At 27.7% G+C, this 19,615-nt stretch overlaps 1 protein-coding gene across 1 annotated transcript in view; it reads right to left on the minus strand.

The window, feature by feature from the left end:
• Nucleotides 1–15,592: 15,592 nt before the first annotated feature.
• LOC123268155 (diacylglycerol O-acyltransferase 1) overlaps nucleotides 15,593–19,615 on the minus strand; it is a 246,513-nt gene continuing 242,490 nt past the window's right edge. Inside the window, exons 11-12 of the mRNA XM_044733045.1 lie at nucleotides 18,179–18,329; nucleotides 15,593–15,915 (exon numbers count right to left, since the gene is read on the minus strand). Of these exons, the coding sequence (XP_044588980.1) occupies nucleotides 15,739–15,915; nucleotides 18,179–18,329 (328 nt within the window). The 3' untranslated portion in view covers nucleotides 15,593–15,738. The remainder of the gene's footprint in view (nucleotides 15,916–18,178; nucleotides 18,330–19,615) is intronic.

Consider the following 19,615-nt stretch of genomic DNA (forward strand, 5'->3'; position numbering starts at 1 on the left):
TTACTTTTTTTCTTAGTGGTTTATGCTCTGCAATTTCTATCCTGCTGCTAGAAGGAAATTATTACCTTTAACGGGAAATTCTATAAAACAAACTGAATTGACCTGAGAAAATGAGGTTATGATTATCTAAATAAGATTTTCTTATCAATTTCAAGCAACGCTAACAAATCGCTACTTTATCCAGATGTTTCTCTAATATTTCATTAGTGGTGTGAAATAAGTAGTGATTTTTAGCGAAAAAATTGCAGAAATTTATGAAAAAAGCGCTGGCTTGTAAAGCCAGATTAAATTTTATGTTGAGTTATTGAATTTAAACGTGAATTTTTTTTTAGATGCTTTAAATTTGACGCTTAGTTATAATTTATAATCGACAAATATCTATATCATAAGTTCGCGACACTGTTTATCGGAATAAAGACCCGATATGTGAGTTTAAAATAACATTAAAAGTAATCAATACTCTTTCACATAATAGTTACATTAATTAAGAAGCAATCCCTTGATACAGTTGCACTTAAAAAATTTTATTTCGTTAGGACAACATAAGATATGTCGTGGTAACGAATTGTTATGATAGTAAAGGAATAATAATTTCGTTATTTTAGCATAATACACAGAGAAAAATTAATAGGAACCTTTCCAAAAATTATGGGAATGGTTGCTATAATAAAATGATCATTATAGGTATCAATCCTATGCTCATTATGAGAACCATACCCATAGTTTATTGAAAACGTTCCTATGCAATAATGGAATAGCTTTAATATATTATGGGAATGGTTCCTACAATATTATGGGAATGGTTGCTATAATATTATAGGAATGGTCCTTATATTATTAAAGAAATGGTTCCTGTAATAGTATAGGAATGGTTCCTTTACTATTAAAGGAATGGTTCCTATAATATTATGGGAATGACGCACATAGTAGTAGAAAAATATTTATGTTTATAATAATGAAGCAATCACTTCAAAAATATAAAGTAATTATTATACATTTTTTTGCTAATACATTTTTTTTTGTAAATAAAAATTGATCTTTCACTAGAGTAAAAAAATTTCTTTTTCATAATTTTTATTCACGTGTGTACTTAATCTTTAATATTATAAACTGATTCGTTATTTCAAGTGTGTTACTGTATTAAAAGAACTAATAAATTTAATACTATAAATAAGATCATTTGTTACAACAACATTTTTCTCTGTCATCCCGTCTAAGGTGGTTTTAACGAAATCATTTTTATGAGTAAAGCTAGATGTGAGCGCGTGTATAGTTTGGTATGGCCAATTTTCACACGATTCTTCTTTTAGCACTTTTCTTAAAATACTTTTTAGTAATATGAAAACTTATATACAGAAGAATGTGTTGTTGTACAAATGAGTTTATTATTTATCTGATTTCGTTGTCATCCCGGGTCGAAAAATTTAAACTGATTTTAAGCTAAATGATCTGCAGTTGAACTTATTGATCTGTATTTGATCTACTATTCAAATTATTTTTGATCTGTTTTAAGTCTAAATAACCTTCGAGTAAAATAATTGAGCAGCTATGAATATTTTATGCTGTTTCTAATCTAATGAGACTAAAAAGTTTTAAAAGTTTGATCGGTTTTTAGTCTAGTTAATTTGTAGATGGGCTTTATGTATTGTTTTCAAATTCACTATGAAATCTTGTACTGTTTTTATCTACAATTTTCACTCTAAATGTTCGAAGGCTAAAAGTCGACTACGATGGCGACTTATAACTTTTTTGACTCAAAAGTATCTCATTAAAAATTATAAGTCGCATTTATTTGAGAAAATAAATTAATTTAAAATATATTCATGCGCTCTCTTGTTTTATGAACTGAACGTCGATTATAACCTTACATCTGTCATATCTATTTGTCATAGCTTAACATTTCATCGATTATAAAAGTTTTGTAACTGCGAATATTAGTTGCAGTGATAACTAATAAATTTGTATTAATAAACGTATATAAAATAGTTCTCATCGTTTGATAATGGATCTAAATCTACGGTTTTCCAATTATCGATGTTAAACACAATGTGAATACATCGACAAGATTAAAATGTTGACAAGATGACAAGATTAATATTAAACTTTATACACTGTAAATCCAAGTGTTTTAACAAAACATACATAAAGTGTTTTGTTCCTATCTTGAAGCATTGTAGTCACTTTTAAAACACTTCCATGTGTTTTAATTTCCCATGTTAAATGCCCATTTGTAGTCACTTTTAAAACACTTTGATTTACAGTGTACTTTCACTCATCAATTAATGAGCGATATTCACTATTTGGTAGTGCGAAGAATACCGTTTGGTATACATTGCACTACGAAATAGTAAATAGTCACTATTTCAGTTTCAGAGAATGAAAAGCTATGCCCTGTAGAGGGTCTTCGAGGACATGAATAAAATAATAATAAATAAATAAATAAATATATTATTACTATTATTATTATTATTATTATTATTATTACTATCTAATTCGTAAAAGGTCTGTTTTTGATCTACAGGCGATCAAAAACCGACTAAAAATTATGGAACGCTTTGGTCTGGTTTTGACCTTGATGCGATCAAAACCAGTTAAATGATTGTGACAAAAAAAGTCTGATTTTGGTCTTGAAACAATAGAAAACAATTTTATTATAACATTAAAAATGATCTGAAATTGGTCTGAATTAGAAATAGTACGGGCAAACCCCCATGGAAATAATATATATTTTGAATATATTAAAAATATATGTCATTTTATATTTTGAATATAAATAATAGTATATTACACACCTAGGGAAGTAAAGTAAGAAATGTCTCAGATCACATGTAATTGTTGGCCGAGGCGAAGCCGAGGTCAACAAACATGTGATCTGAGGCTTTCTTATTTACTTCCCGAGGAGTGTATACTATTTTTTGTCCGACGAAGGCGGAAAGCGGCAACTTAGTTTAGCGCAGCAGGACGAAAGTTGCCACTTTCCGCCCGGAGGGCAAAAAATATATTTAATATATAAAAATATATTTCACGTATATTTCAAATATATTCTAATTACAGTACTTTTGGCCGTTTTTTGTATATAAAAAATATATTTTTGATGTAAGAAAAATATACGCAAAATATATTTTTTTTTGTATGATAAATATAAATGTCGAATATATAAAAATATACTAAGAATGTTTTTTAAATATTAGCAGTTTTATATACTGAAAATATTATCCAGACTATATTTTTTATATATTTTAAATATAATTAATATATACGTAAAATATACTTAAAATCTATAGGACAAAATTAACAGCCCGAGATTTTGGATTTTGTTAACTTGAGAACATTTGCCAGTGCATGGTTACAATGTTTGTTCCGGAAAACTTTAAACTATGCCAGTTTCTTGTACGGTTCAAAATCTCGAGCTGTCAATTTTGTCCTATATACTTTAAGTATATTTTACGTATATTTTAATTATATTTAAAATATATAAAAAAAATAGTCTGGAAAATATTTTCATTATATAGAGCTGCTTATATTTAAAATACATTCTAAGTATATTTTTTATATATTCGAAATTTATAATTATCATGCAAAAAAAATATATTTTGCGTATATTTTTCTTATATCAGAAATATATTTTTTATAGACAAAAAACGGCCAAAAGTACTGTAATTAAAATATATTTGAAATATACGTGAAATATATTTTTATATATTTCACGTATATAATAAATATATTTTATTTATATTCAAAATATAAAATGATATATATTTTTAATATATCCAAAATATATATTATTTCTATGGGGGAAAACAGATTAAATTCTTATATAAAATAGATACACACTCTCTAAACATGAATTAGTGAATATTCACTTATTCAAGTGAATTTTCACTAATTCATGTTTAGAGAACGTAATAAAATTAAACTGAATGGAAAATATTAAAAATTTTCATTAATCATATAACAGATTAAATTTATTGACCCGGGCAATTTGAAAAAAAAAATATTCAAAAAGATCAATTTTTCGATTTTTTATACTCAAAAATATGTGGAGCCCCACTTTCGCATAATTACCAAACAATTTTGTTGCTTCAATAAACTGATTTTTTTTAACTCAACTAAACTATTTTGTTATAACTAACTACAAAATTCCGCTACAATAACAAAACTATTTTGACGATATAACATTAAAGTTACTTATTATGATTTATGTTTTATTATCCCTATGCTAACATGATAATTCATAACCACAACGTGTCTGATGTTGTCCCAACAAAAATTTTTCTCAGTGCACAAAAAACTAAATAAAGTCCCACATTTATATTTAAAAAGAATGTTACACACAAGAACATTATATCCCAATGAGATATATATCAAATAACAAAATAGTGAAACCTCTCATTTCGATAAAATTACCCGCATTAAACTATTCCAGCAGATTCCATTACACACTACTTGGATTATCGTATGTACTCTGTTGTAATCCACAGCAATAAGCGGATGAGTATCCGCATTACAACATTGTATTTCCAGCTGGTTGGAATTCGAAGTTCTCATATCGCATAGTTCCTGGGTGTCGATCACCTTTCCAACTTTCATCTAACTCCAAATTCATCCAGCAATACCTTCCTCGGTTTCACTGTTTGTTTTATTGTTCCGAATAATCTCAAAATTCAACATTTAATCATCAATTATTACTCCTACAGTGCTGTATATCTGTCCATAGCACAATGCATTAGTTATGTCTCTCAGCTCAGAACGGCAAATATCTGTTTTTATTATTGTTATAATTACCGAATAACCAACAAAACAACCATTTCAGACAGTAAAAAGATAAATATATAGTGTAACTTAAACAGAAATAGTTGTAGAACGTAGCGAGGTATGAAGTTGCCGGTACTGTACTGAGCAAAGTCCGACCACAAACTTCCTTAGTATCTCACTCGACACCTACAGTGTGATACCCTCGAGCAACGAACTCACGACACTTGGAAAATTATTATTGCCCAGAGTACAAGACTCACTAACAAAAATGTCTAACAATCCCTAACCTTAAACATTGTACTTTTATGCCTTTGAACCTTATACACTATGCAGTCAAGTTACTGCCGCCGTTAAATAAGATTTATTTTAATTTCTCTTGTTTATGGTATCAAATTTCATTTTAGTAGACTGTTAGCTATCAATCGCTCGCTTTGCCAAACTTAATTACCGTACAAGTAAAATTTGATTGTTTTTTGGTCCAACAATTTTTCAAATTTATTTCAACATTTTTACCCGCAATTAGGCTCTTAAGGATTTCTGAAGATTCAATGCGGTGAATATCGTTGGAAAGCCTTCTAAGTTGATCTTGAATAAAATTATTTTTAGTATTATATATTAAGATCAGTATAATCGTAATCAAAATTCTGTTAATTTCAATTGATCAATTTCAATTGATAGAATTGATACATTTTACTTGCTTAGATAAAATTAACAACTTGTCACTACATGACTGCCAAAAATTACGAATTATAAATAAAAGAAATTGAGCTTGACAATTTTTTGATCATATTTATGTTAAAAACTTTTGTGTTAAATATTTAACACATTTTTGTGTTAATTTCTTAAACCAAAACAAAAAAGTGTTAAATATTTAACACAAATTTTTTTGACCCAAAATATTTTACTGTGTATGCATATATGCAAACTATAGTTTGGGTAGTTTTGAAATAAATTAAAAAAATGATATTGTTCTATAGAACTACTATAGTATTTGTGATCTGATGTCATATTTTCTCAATATGAGTGAAACAAATGTTATCTGCAGCAATAGTTCCACACCGCTCGATAGGTGGCGAGAGATAATCTATTGTTCCCCTGTGCAGAGCAGAAATTAGACGAAAAATTAAAGAATAATTTTGAACGAAAATTAAAAGTTTTATAAAATATTATTAACTTCAGAGAATAAAGTTATTAGCAGTTACTTTCACATTCACAGAGAATTATGGTGTGTTAACTAATATTTTGTGAAGCGATTTAAGCTTATAAGCGGATCAATTTTTGACTAGGATCATTAGCTATTTGAACATTATATTTTGAAGTCGAAGGACTCTGAAGCTGAATTCATCAAATCCTATTTCTCTTTACTGCTTGTAGGCTAATTAAAGAGATTGAAAACTTTGCAAATTATTCCATAATAAGGCTACCAGGGATACTATTTTCTCTATAAACATGAATGAAAATTCTTTTGGATGAAATAATATTTACTTATTCAAAATGAGTTTCACTAATTAATGTTTAAAGTTTAAAGTCAATATTATCGAGAAATGTGATAGTCTTTTATGCAATTACTAAGTTCTATTGGAATAAAATAACAGGATTTATATTATTTAGTTATTATGAAATGTATTCTTTTGTAAATTACTAAAAGATCTTATTTTAAACAAAGTTACATCGACGAGCATGAATAAATATTTAATTACAGTAAAAAATGTTTTGTCAAGCAAACATCAGATAAGTCGGTAATGTAACTAATTCAACATAAAAAAATTAAAAGGTGGTTTCAAAAACAAATTATCTACAAAAATCTGCCAACGTTTTTTAAAAAAAAATTTTTTTCTTTCTTTTACATCACCACTGGAATGTTTTCTGTGGGTCTTTTGTCGTGACACCGGACGAGTTGTAGTAGCAAGTTAGTATGTTAGCACAGAAATAACAAATCTAATGTCATGATAACAAAACATAAATTATAATAAGTTATATATATTTACATAAACAAAACAGTTTTGTTATTTTAGCAGAACCCTTTAGCTAGTTCTACAAAATAGTTTAGTTAAGTTAAAAAATCGGTTTGTTTATAGAAAAAAAAATCCTTGAACCAAGTACATGATCGTCTTCAAAATTGTTCTTGAATTAATAAACTTATTATTTTTAGTCCAATAAATTTTCTTTCAATTAATATTACAATAGAATTCGAACGAAGCGAATAACTTTTTCATTGAAAAGCAAAATCTATTATATAAGGCTTCGGCATAAACAAAAGTATCAATGTACCCTTTAAATCAATTTAATTTTTTTTCAGTGTCTGAAAACGCGTTTATTACTACAATATATTGTCTGCATTCCCGACTTCACTTATTTTAACAAACCATTTATAAATAACGTAATATTAAACCATATGATTAGTTGTGAATTACCAAGCACTCATGAAAATTCAAACGATGGAAATTTGAACAGAAATAATTGAAACAATCCGTAAAACAAAGAGTACTTAAATTCAATAAAATAAACTATTTGATTCGTTGTAGTACAAACTGAGCTCAACGATAAATGTTTGAACGCTGATACTCAACGAGCATGGAATTTCGTGAAACATTTCAAATATACATTTGACATGTGTTCAGTATAATAGTCGGAAAGGCACGGAATAATTCAACTATTTTGATACTGGGAAAATATATATTTTTTCTTGTGTTAAAAGAACATTAATATTATGAAATAGCTTTTGATGTGAATAATTTAATTTCTAGTTTAATTTACACTTTGTTACTTAGCGTAATTTTCCCGGCAAATTGAGAGAAAAGTATTGCATTTAAATAATTTTTGCTCGGCAAAAATAGAGATTGAGTTATAACTTTTCTAAAACTTTTATTTAAAAAAGTTTCTTACTTATGTACGCTGTTTAATATTCTTTGTTTTATTGCGATGTTAAGGAACGGGAAAAACTATGACTTGAAATTTTTTTTATCAAAAAAATGTTAAAAAAAATTTTTGAATTATTAAATTTTATTTGTAATCAAAGTCACTCTAATCAATCGATTGTATCACATTGCAAAACAATTTTTTAGGTCTAAATTACTCATATTGTAAAAAAAGTTGAATAGTTCATGATAAGGGCAAGGGGGAGGTGTCATATCATCAATCTAACGGAACACTACAAATAGTTTGTTCCATAAAAAAGACATGACAGATAAGATATTTGTTCATGTTAGTCAATCAAATTAATGCTATTTGCAATGACTAATTATAAACAGTACCAAAAAAAAAAAATTGAAATCCAATTTTTTCATTACACTAAAAGGATTATGCTGTCACAAAAATTTTCGATGTTAACAATAACTGACCTATCTATTTTGATCAGTCATGACCATTTAATTTAAAACATCAATTATATAACCAGTATAAGATAAATTCGTTTATATTAACGTTGAATTATATCAAAATTATACATGTCAATACTTGATATTAAAAATAAATAACTAATAAATCCATAGCCGGTTCATTTTTCTCTTTTACTGAAAATTAAGTAAACAAGCTCGAATTTTCTGTGAAAAGTTATAAGTTGAAAGTACTCGTGCAAAAAAAACTTGTGATTGATCATGAATTTTATATGAGATTCAGATTTTTAAACAAATACAAGTTTGTAAAAAATTTAGTATAAAAAAATTATAATTTTTTAATAAAATTGAAAAAACAAAAAAAATTAGTGAATCGAAATTTATAAAATTTTTTGGACATAATAAATGATTTTATGTCAAGATCGAATTGAAACATTGATGTGTAAGTAATATTTTAAATAAGTTTGTGTGGAAAGATTAAAAATAAATATAAAAAATTGTCATATAATCTGGAATTCACATTTGACATAAAAAAATTATGGAATTTAGTCTATTTTTCGTTTAAAATTTTTATAAAAATATTACAATACTTTAAAGCCAAATTTATTATAAGATTTTATTTTTTGTCAAAATTAAAATTTCATAATGAATCAAAAATTTCATTTGCATGGGTAATTGAAGCAAGCATATTTCTTACGAATAAAAATTCAATACTAAGTTTTTCGTTTAGGTCAAGACAAAAAATAATTTTTTAAGACTGTTTATTTTTCCTTTAATTTTTTTTCTGTCTGAGAAATTTATGAATATTTTTTGCACTACTTGTTAAATATTAAAAAATAATTTACCTTCAGTATCCATCGTTATCACTCCACAACACTTGCAAAACGTGATACTCATGTAACAAAAATCCTTTGGTTAATCAAAAACAATTGTTAAAATAAGATGACTTGAATTTACCAAAAAATCCGACCAATTTATCAGTTTTCACGTAAAAAATAAATCTCGGGATGATAAACGGTCGTTCCTCGTGACAAGGCCGTCAGCGTGATAATTAGACGTCGTGTATAACAGTAGACGTCGCGGCGCTTACTGCAGAATCGTCGCGGAGCAACCGCCCTTATAGGCATCAACGGTTCCCTTTCCCCGTCATGGCTTACTGGGAATACAACATATCTGTATACGGGATGTATATAGATATAGGGGTGCCAGTGTTAAGCGTGTCGGATGCATCACGCAAGCGTCAGTCTATAGGTATAGTGAGGTACAGAATAGGTGAAGGTGTGGGGGGAGGGTTATTCAGCGAACAGCAAGAGACCGAGGAAAAGCTGCCGGGACCACATCGCAGTCTCGAGCGTGAACGAGCAAGAGGAGAACGTGTTCTTTTACAACACGGCTGTGATGCCACTTTACTAACTTCCTGTTAAAACCCAACTTTTAGTTAAGTTTTGACGTTTTTGTTAATAATATTCTTCTATAGATAGGCTAACGGTTTATGGTTTTATTAAAGTCAATTTTGGGTTTTTTATCATTTTAATTCAACTAGATTTGACGAAAATTGATTACTTTACAGGTCATTTATAAAAATGAGACCAGAACTTGAACAGACTTTTCGAATTGTTCTAATACAAAATTCGTATATTTATTATGAGTAATATGTTTATGTTATGATTATTCAATGATACAGTAATCGATTTCTGTACGTTTTTTCAATTACACAGAAAAAAAAATTTCTTGACTGCCCGGGTAAAAAAGATTATGTGCAATTATATATAATTATTAATAATCCATATATAATTATATATGATTCATATCATCTCATGATATGATTCATATCATATGATTCATATCATCTCCATGGAGAACAAAATTCTTGGCTCAAGAAAATTTTCGGGTGCCTGAAGGAAGACCGAAGTTGTGTTGGCCGAAGTAAAAATTTTTCTTGAAATTCTATTCTTGGTGGAAATAATTTTTTCTTTATTCAAATTATCATAAATACTTGATACAATAAATTTTTATATTTGATCAAGATTTTTTGATACTTTAGGGAAGTAGCGCCACCTACTTCAGCTGAGAAAAAAATTTTTTCACCTTGAGAAAATTTTTCTCTTGTATATTTGATACCCATTTTATATTATTTTAGCGTGCAATTATACATATTGAATGAAAAAAAATGATTCAATATTATTTGATCTTCCCATTTGACATGTTAATCAATAAAAATATTAATGAAAATTTACTTCTATCGAGATATTTAATTTTTTGGAGCAAGAGAGAAATTTTCTCGGCAAGAAAATTTACTTCTATCAAGAACTAAATTTTTTCGAGCAAGAGGCTGAATTTCCTTAAAACAAGAAGATTTTCTTGACTTGAATACATTTTCTTGGATAAAAATACGTATTTCTTAAAGCAAGAGAATTAATTTTGTTGGAATAAGTGAAAATTCTTGTGTCAAAAAAAAATTTTTTTTTTGTTCAAGAAAATAATTAGGAAGAAAAATATATCCTTGGCTCAAGTGAACCTTTTTTTCTGTGTATAAATCAAAACAATTATATTTTCATAAATTTAAGAGTTGACAAGTCGACAGTAGCCGATAGATGCTATTTTTTTATGAAAAAGGTACTAAACCGTAAACCGAACAATCAGTAAAAAAAAACGGTACATCATCATTTTAAGTAAAAAAATTGTACGACCCAATGAAATATTTTTTTCTAAATAATACATATTTTTTGTAAAGGCACTGTAATTTTTATACTAAATTTTAGCGTCTACTTATATCTCCAAATTTTCAAAGCGATACCCAGAACTTGAATAAGCTGGGGCCGTATAATTTTAATAGCACTCTAACCTCTAATAGGTTTATAGACTAGTGATCATCATTGTGATTTGTATTAATTACTGCAAATTAAATAAATTTAATAGCTAAAAATTAGTGTAGTTAAAAATTATTGAACGTTTTGAATTGAGTTTTTTTGATTTATAATTGAAAATTTGCTTTGCCATTCATAAAAATGTAATTAAAAAACAAATATTTCTCATTTTTAGATAAATATATTAAATATTCATAGTATTATTTTTAATATTAATCAATAATATGCTATAATTGTTTTGATATTTCAATAAAATGTTAAAGATTTTTGCTGTGCCTATTTCCACATATTTTATTAGTTCAAGTACTGCTCCCGGAGTGTTCAACTACTGCGGTTTGTCAAAATTGATTGTTCAACTACTACTTTTTTTATAGTCTATCTTAATAACGTTGTCAAAATAGAAATATTCAATTATCAGCTTGATTTTGCGCTGCAATCAATTCAAAATTGTTTATATATTTCATGAAAATCACTAATTTGAACTAATAATTACATCTCTATATATTAAAAGTAGGGTCAAATGCGTTTTACTTTAAAACCTGTTTAACAACTGGGTACTTTATCTTTTATACACGGAAAAAAAAAATATTGTTAAAATGACTATCCAATGTATCTTTAAATGACGTTTTCTTAAAATAACGATCTGGATTTCTGATTTAAGGATTCATTTGTTTGACTTAAGCATACAGAGAATAGTTCTTGTAAATATATGTAGTTTCTTCAAAATAGGCCACTGTTTTGTTAACGTGAGGATCTGTATAGTTGAATTAACTAAATGTAACGGTAAGATAATAATACAGATCATCATTTTGATGATCCGCTGTATAGCTGAGTTAGCTATACAGCGTATCTCTAAGAAAAATGACTATACGGCGTATAGTTACACTGAGAAAACAGTTTGTTTGGCTCAAATGCGCAGATTTATTTGAAATAAATTAAAAATATGTATTTAATGTTAACAAATTTCGTCCATTCAAATATATATTACTTTGAATACTACTTCGTTTTGGTTTATTTAACTGAATCGACTTATTTATTTCATTCAAATAAAGATTTGTTAACTATTAACAAATCTCACTTTAAGTAAATTACGCCTGGTGCCGCTGCGGACGCTACTGTTATTTCTCGACGTGATTTGTAAAAAGTAAATAATGAGAATTAACTCATTTTACAAATGTGTTTGTTTAATTTTTATAGAAATAAAGAAAATAAAAAAAAATATATATATGCTTAGACAAATATATGTATTGGAATAGTTAACTATAACAGACATTAATAATTATGATGCTGAAGTTAGCAGACATCTGTCAATTTTTTTAATTTTTATTACAGATCAGCGATAAAAAACATTAAAAAAAAAAATTTGCACTTTCTTTTTAATTTTTAAACGTGGAATTTTTTAATTAAAATTTTATTATTATAAAAGTCCTAAAAATTGACAGATGTCTGTTAATTTCTGAAAATTAAGTTAGCTGACATCTAAAAATTTTTAGAATATTTTTTATTGAAAAAATTGTTTCGAAAGAAATTTTTTATTAAAAAACTTCATTCGTAAAAAACTTGAAAAATTATAAATGCAATTGTTAAAAAATATTTTCTAGTTTAAATTTAATAAATAAATAAAAAAATTAAAATATAAAAACGTCGACTAACTTTAGTATTATTGTTAATTACAGTACAATTAATAGTTTCAAAAGAAGTGCCCATTTAACCCCAAACGTTCGATATGTCTACTTTTACTACTTTCCTAACCTAAAACTAAAAATCATTGCTTTGAGTATATTCAAACATACCATTTATTTATAGTTAACAAATCTGATTTGGTTGAAATATGTCATTGTTAGCACCTAAGAAATATTTGTTAACTATAAACAAATCTGGATTTCATTCAAATATACTGTAACTTTGTCTCAAATAAATCAATTTATTTGTATCAAATAAATATTTCTTGTGATATTTAAATAAGAGATTTATTTAGAGTTAACGAGCCTCATTTCATTTAAATGAACTGTTTTCTCAGTGTAGAATAATGATACGTATCCTTATTCTAACGATATTTTTTTCTCCGTGTAAGAATTTCTTAAAATTAACAATTTAATACATCAATTTTTTGACGGTAGAATATCAATATTTGTTGTCGTTATTATCAGTAAACAATACTTAGCTTCACATGAATTAAGAGCCAGTTTCAGCTATGTAATAATTTGTTACCATAGCTTGTCTGATGTTATTCTAACAAGAAAATTTTTATTGTTACATTGAAACGAAAAAAAAAAAAATTAGGAAAACGGTTGAACCTAAAGGCCATCCCTGTAACTTCCCGGTAATTCCATACCTAGGCGCTTAAAATTGCACTTATGACCTTTTTGAGCTCTTCGAGCTCAAAAATACAGTTTATGTCTTATTTTGAGCTCTCCGAGCTCGGAGAAATAGCTTCCCCATGCTTTTAAACTCTTCGAGCTCAAATTTCATCAAAGTTCGATGAAACACGATTTTTAACTTCCCGCTAAAAAAATCGAAGATTTTTGAAAAGTCGGGAAGTTATTGTTTTTACCCCGTTTTGCAAAAATCGAGGTTTCAACAGATCTCGACGTTTTGAAGCCCTAAGAAGCTTCCCTGACTATTTTTACGATGTGTGTGTGTGTGTGTGTGTGTGTGTGTGTGTGTGTGTGTGTGTGTGTGTGTGTGTGTGTGTGTGTATGTAAACCTCTTATAACTTCTAAACGGCTTGACCGATTTGATCGAAGTCAGTGTCTTTCGAAAGGTTTTCGCCAAACTTAGATTTCCTGTAAGTTGGAACCGATTCGGACCAGTAGATTTCGAGAAATCGCAAAAAAAGTGAAAAAAAAGTTGTTTTTTTTTTTCATTTTTTTTTAATATCTCCGAATTGGCTGAACCGATCGACCTCAAAAACTATTTAGCTCTTAACCTTGAAAACCCCCATCGATTGCCACCAAAAGCGTCAAAATCGAAAAAAGTATTTTTTTGTAATAACTCCAAAATTTCTCATAAGATCAATTTTCTGTTTAAAATTATTTATAGAGCTCAAAAAACTACATCAATTGCCGCTAACCGCGTGCAAATCGGTTAATTAATTCAAAAGTTATAGCAGTTTGAAAATTAAAAAATTAGGAAAACGGTTGACCCTGAAGGCCATCCCTGCAACTTCCCGCCAATTTTATACCTAAACGTTTGAAATTGCACTTATGACGTTTATGAGCTCTTCGAGCTCATAAATACAATTTGTGTGTTATTTTGAGCTCTACGATCTCAAAAAAATAGCTTCTGTATGCTTTTGAGCTCTTCTAGCTCAAAAGTTTGATAGAAGTTTGATAAAACACTATTTTTTGTGTTTTCGGCTTCGCCTCGGCCAACAATAACATGTGATCTGAGACATTTGTTACTTTACTTCCCTCGGTGTGTAATATACTATTAAAAAGTAATCAACTTACCGTATGGTGATGAGGCGCGTTTTGATTTCTGGTGTGTATTCTGCTTACATTTGAAAAGTGACCAGTAACTTTGCAACAGCAGCATAAAATGATCTTTATGAATTGCATTGTTAAGCTGTTGATGATCAATTCAGAAAAATAATCTTAGATCAAACTAGAAAAATTAAAAGAAATTGTCAGAAATTATTATTACTTCTCAAAAAATGCAAAACGATTCCAACTCACGAGGAAGCAACTGAATAGTTTGAAGTCATGTTGTCGACTAAATTAAATGCTTGCAAACGTATGACTTTGTTTTAAATTAGTTGCCCATGACACCCACAACTTATAGTGAAAAAAGTATCGTTTGTATTTGTGTCGTACCTTTTGCAAGGAACACGTCAACTAGGTCCGCTAGTTAATTCTTTGAAGTGCGCTAATTATCATTTTTATGAACCCAGTAAAATTTACACAAGTAACACCAGACTCTCACGTATTCAAAATAGTAAAAAGCTGGAACTTTATGTCAATATAATATGTTAAATATTTACCTGAAACGTAAAAGTTTTGCTCCAGATACTTCAGACAATTTTTTTCAAATATTGAAATGTTGATAGAAACACTCTCCAAAAATTTAAATATTGATAAAGGAAGTATTAATTGTGATTGATTGCTTGAGATAAATTAGTAATTATCCTTAGAAGATAATTTATTATTGATTTTTCACTTGACAGTAGAATATTAAACTCTTTAAATAATACCTTACTCACTACTTAAAAATTACGAAAAAATTTTTAGGTAATAAATAAATTTTTAATTACTGAGTGTTTATTGGAGTTTTTACATTTTCAATAAATTAAAAAAAAAAAAAAAAACTAAATATTTTTTAATTATTTTTTTATTTTAGACTTGAATCACATTAGAGTCATATTCATTTTATCAATGTTGTTTTTTTTTAATCTCTTTCTGTGAAAAACATTCGAAACTTCAGATCAGTTTTATTCTGAAATTTGTTGGACTTTTTTTGATTCCTTAAGACGCTAAAAAAGATACTTTTACTAAGATTTTCCGAAATAATCATATTTAATTTAATTTGTAAGTTATTAAAATACGAATTTTAGCGTATTTTGTTATCACAACATATAATTTCTACATTATTATTGGTTGAATAAAGGACCCAGACAAGAAAAACAAACTACAACAATTACCAAAGTTAATAATTTCATTTATTGTTTAATGTAAACAGTATCCAACAATTAGACATCCGACAATAACGGTATTCAGTAACGTTGTAGAATTAATGAGGATCATTGGCCAATACAATTAATAATAATTGAATGGCAATGATCCTTAGACAATCGAATGATCTTCGAGTAGTGTTTCTCCAAAGTGTTCTACTACGTAGTCGTGATAATAGACCATGATACAAAGGGGTTGACCGATTATCAAGCTCGACCAGACAACGATATTACCCCATCTGGCGCCAAACCTCCGCTCCACGTGTTTGCTGATGAAGGATAATGGAATCTATAACAAATATCACATATGTGTTTATGTTTATTGTTCATATTAATACTTTGCAAATACTCAAAGATACCTTAATTTCAATATTTATGGAATAAAATATCAAGTGAACAGGCTTAAGATGTAAAACTAATGCGGTAAGACGCTTAAGAAGTTATGATTTAAATATTTAAGACCACTGATGAGGATTAAAGTTTTTGGTCTCGTAGTACTTTGCGAATGATATTACTCTGGTATTAATGAGGGTTTTTATTTATCGTCAATGCTTTAACGGGCAAACATAGCTTTTTTCGTCAATCACTTTTTCGCGAAGAAAAAAATTTTATATGTAAGTAATAATTTTTAATTCGTTTTAAATATGTAAAAAACATTTTTTTCGATTTTTTTTTTTTTCGTAAAATAAATTGTCATGATTAAAAAAAAATTTTTGGTTAATTTAAATCCTGATGCGTTAAATGTTCAAATCATATAAAAAATTTCCAAATTAACGATTATAAATACAACTTTCGAGTAAAAACCTGGAAATTATTTCTGATTTTTAAATCCGAACAAAAACAGTTTCACTGTAAAAAAATCGCGCCAAGTCCACGTTCATAAGACTATTAAGAAAAAAAAAATTTGTTTTTTCTTTACAAAAATATATAAAATAAAAATTAAAAAATCCAAGTAACCGATATGATTGTTTATGATTTTCGGAAATTAAAAAAAATTTTGTTATAAATTTGAAAATTAAGAAAAAAAGTTTGGAACGTATTTAGTGTGCGCGGTTGCAAAATTTAAAAAATTGAAATACACAATGACGCACACCAAGTACGTTCCAAAATTTTTTCTTAATTTTTAAATTTATAACAAAATTTTTTAATTTCCGAAAATCATAAACAATCATATCGGTTACTTGGATTTTTAATTTTTATTTTATATATTTTTGTAAAGAAAAAAACAAATTTTTTTTTCTTAATAGTCTTATGAATGTGGACTTGGCGCGATTTTTTTACAGTGAAACTGTTTTTGTTCGGATTTTAGTATTTTTTGTAATTATAATAAAAATTTACAATTGGTACCAACTTAATTAAATCTCGCGTTGGTTGCATTTTTTATAGCAAACTATCCCCTTGAAACTACAGTTTATGTAAAAATAATTCCAGCGCACCCTGGTGGGTGTAGATGCAAGCTGTGATATATCTATTTTTAACTGTAGTTTCCCATCTAATGAAGGATTACTATGCATTCTCGAATTATTTAGTCTGTGGCAGATCATTTTGCCCATCGAAAAAAAAGTCAGGATCGAAATTTTTGCGTTGCTATAGTTTGTGCTGATTAAATTTAATAATTTCAAGTAGATTAATTGTTATAAGTGAATATAATTAATTAATAACAGTCAAATAAAGTATGAATTACTGTTATAATATACAATTTAGGAAAAAAAAGTACCGTAGAATTAAATAAAATTTTGCAACCTCAAAATACCGTTCTGCTTACAGTAAACACAGTCGGTAGTCTGGCGCTTCGTTTACAGCAGATTTGAACGGAACTTGGCGCCAGATTTTACCGAATCTGTGGATTTTACTTAATTATATGACAATTAGAATAAAAATGATTCACTGTGCATTGCAAAAATGAAAATTATGAAAAATTGACTCTTTACAATTCACTTTTGATGTTTGTTTAAATCTTTCCGCGACTTGGAGCTATCTTGCAAGTCAAAAACGCCCTTAAGCGTTGCAAAAGGTCAATTACAATTGATAGAAATGCATGCACACATGAACTTATACGGAACTTGACGTCTAAAAAATATTACAAATATATTTATATATATATATATATCTATATATATATCTATATATATATATATATATATATATATATATATATATATATATATATATATATATATATATATATACTTAATAAATAAAAATTGTGAGAAAATTATAGTAGAAATTTTTTATTTACGATTAAATAAATAATAATTAAACAATGATTGTCAAACTGGCCCTGCACGTTGAATTTCCAAACCGAAGAAAAAATAAATCAAGTTAATTTATTTTGTTTTTCGAGAGCTATAGTGATAACATTACAGTGTAAATGTCAAAAATTTCGTGAAATTCTTTTTTAATTAATTTTTTATATAAAATTGTGAATTAATTATTTTTGAAATACATGAAATTTATTTATTGAAATTTTATCTTTGTTTCGGTTTGCATTTTTTCACCATTAAACTGTATAATTAATTGATAATTAATAATTTTTTTGAATTGTAACGTACCTGACCCATCATGCCCATGAACGCCCAAATTTTGAAAGTTTTTAACGGCACGCTGACGAGGTACTCATGAAAGAATGCACTTATGAAGAATACAGTCACGCTGGCTGTCTTTTTGCTATAACCCATTTCAACCACTGGAATATATAAATGTCTGAAACGCAAAAAATCTAATTTTAATATATCCATTTATCGAGCCATTATGGATAAGATTTGTTAAACACGTGAGAAAAGTTCTCAGACGTTAATTTATAAATATTGATCAGACTGTGAAATTGAAACTCAATCACTCGATTTTAGTTTAATTCGATCAAAGTTTACTGTAAAATAAAGTCAATTAAATATTTACTAGATCGCTAAAGCCTCAATGAAAGTCATTTTTAAAAATTAATTAGTTTGCTGTATTATCAAGTACATCGAAAAAAAAGAAAAATTAACCTGTTATTGGCGGAAAAAAGAACAAAAATAATAAAAAATAGTAAATGTGCGTCTTAAACACTTGTATGAAAAATTAAACAAATAGTGCGACGTGATATTAATTTCAAATATTTTGCGGCTGGTCAGTCATAGGATAAAGAAGAGGTGCATGCCCTCAAACTATAAATCAGCTAATTAATAATGACTACAAGTAACCTGAGACTAAACTTTATGATACATAGACAAAGAAACACAAAAGACCACAATATTTTCGTTTTTTATTAATTATAATTGAACGACACCGAATTAGGGAACGATTTCCAATAGGTTCCCACTCAGGGCCTTTCTGAAGCTAATTAAAAAAAAAAAATAGTGTCAATTCATTGAATATTTTAGCATTTAAAGTGTTTACAACAAGAATTCATATGCACATACTAATTGAGACCCATTATTATGACATAAATTACTATTTTTAGCCATCGGGTATATTTATTTATGCTTCGTGTTTTTTTGATATTTATACATTTTTATTATCCTGCGATTGCAATGTAAATATGATCGCGGTGATTGAAATTTTGAGCCAAAATATTATGAAGCGTGCAATAGTAATTTACGCGATATAGCCGAAAAGGTGAAATTTTATCGACACACGGAGAAAAACTAGTAAAAAATGATTATTAGATTATTTGAATGCACTTGGAGTCAAATGCGTAGAACTTAAGTTTTGTAATAATAACAATAATAATAATTATTATTATTATTAATATATAATAATTATAATGAAATGCCAACCGTACGGATAAAACTCTTTACAGTTGGTAGACTGTTTATTTTTATATCCGTGTGCCTGCGCGAGTCTGCTCGGTGTGTGAGTATTTGTTTAACGTGTGTGAGTGTGATCCCCTCACAGTACCTTTGCGAACGCCACCAAGTGCTCGAAAAGTGAACTTACTGACCGAGTATGATGAAAAAAATATTATGAGATTAAAATATGGCGAGTTTGTTACTGAAGATACGCAAAAC

The sequence above is a fragment of the Cotesia glomerata genome, linkage group LG6 (genome assembly GCF_020080835.1).
Source record: "Cotesia glomerata isolate CgM1 linkage group LG6, MPM_Cglom_v2.3, whole genome shotgun sequence".
NCBI classification, from domain to species: Eukaryota; Metazoa; Arthropoda; class Insecta; order Hymenoptera; family Braconidae; genus Cotesia; species Cotesia glomerata.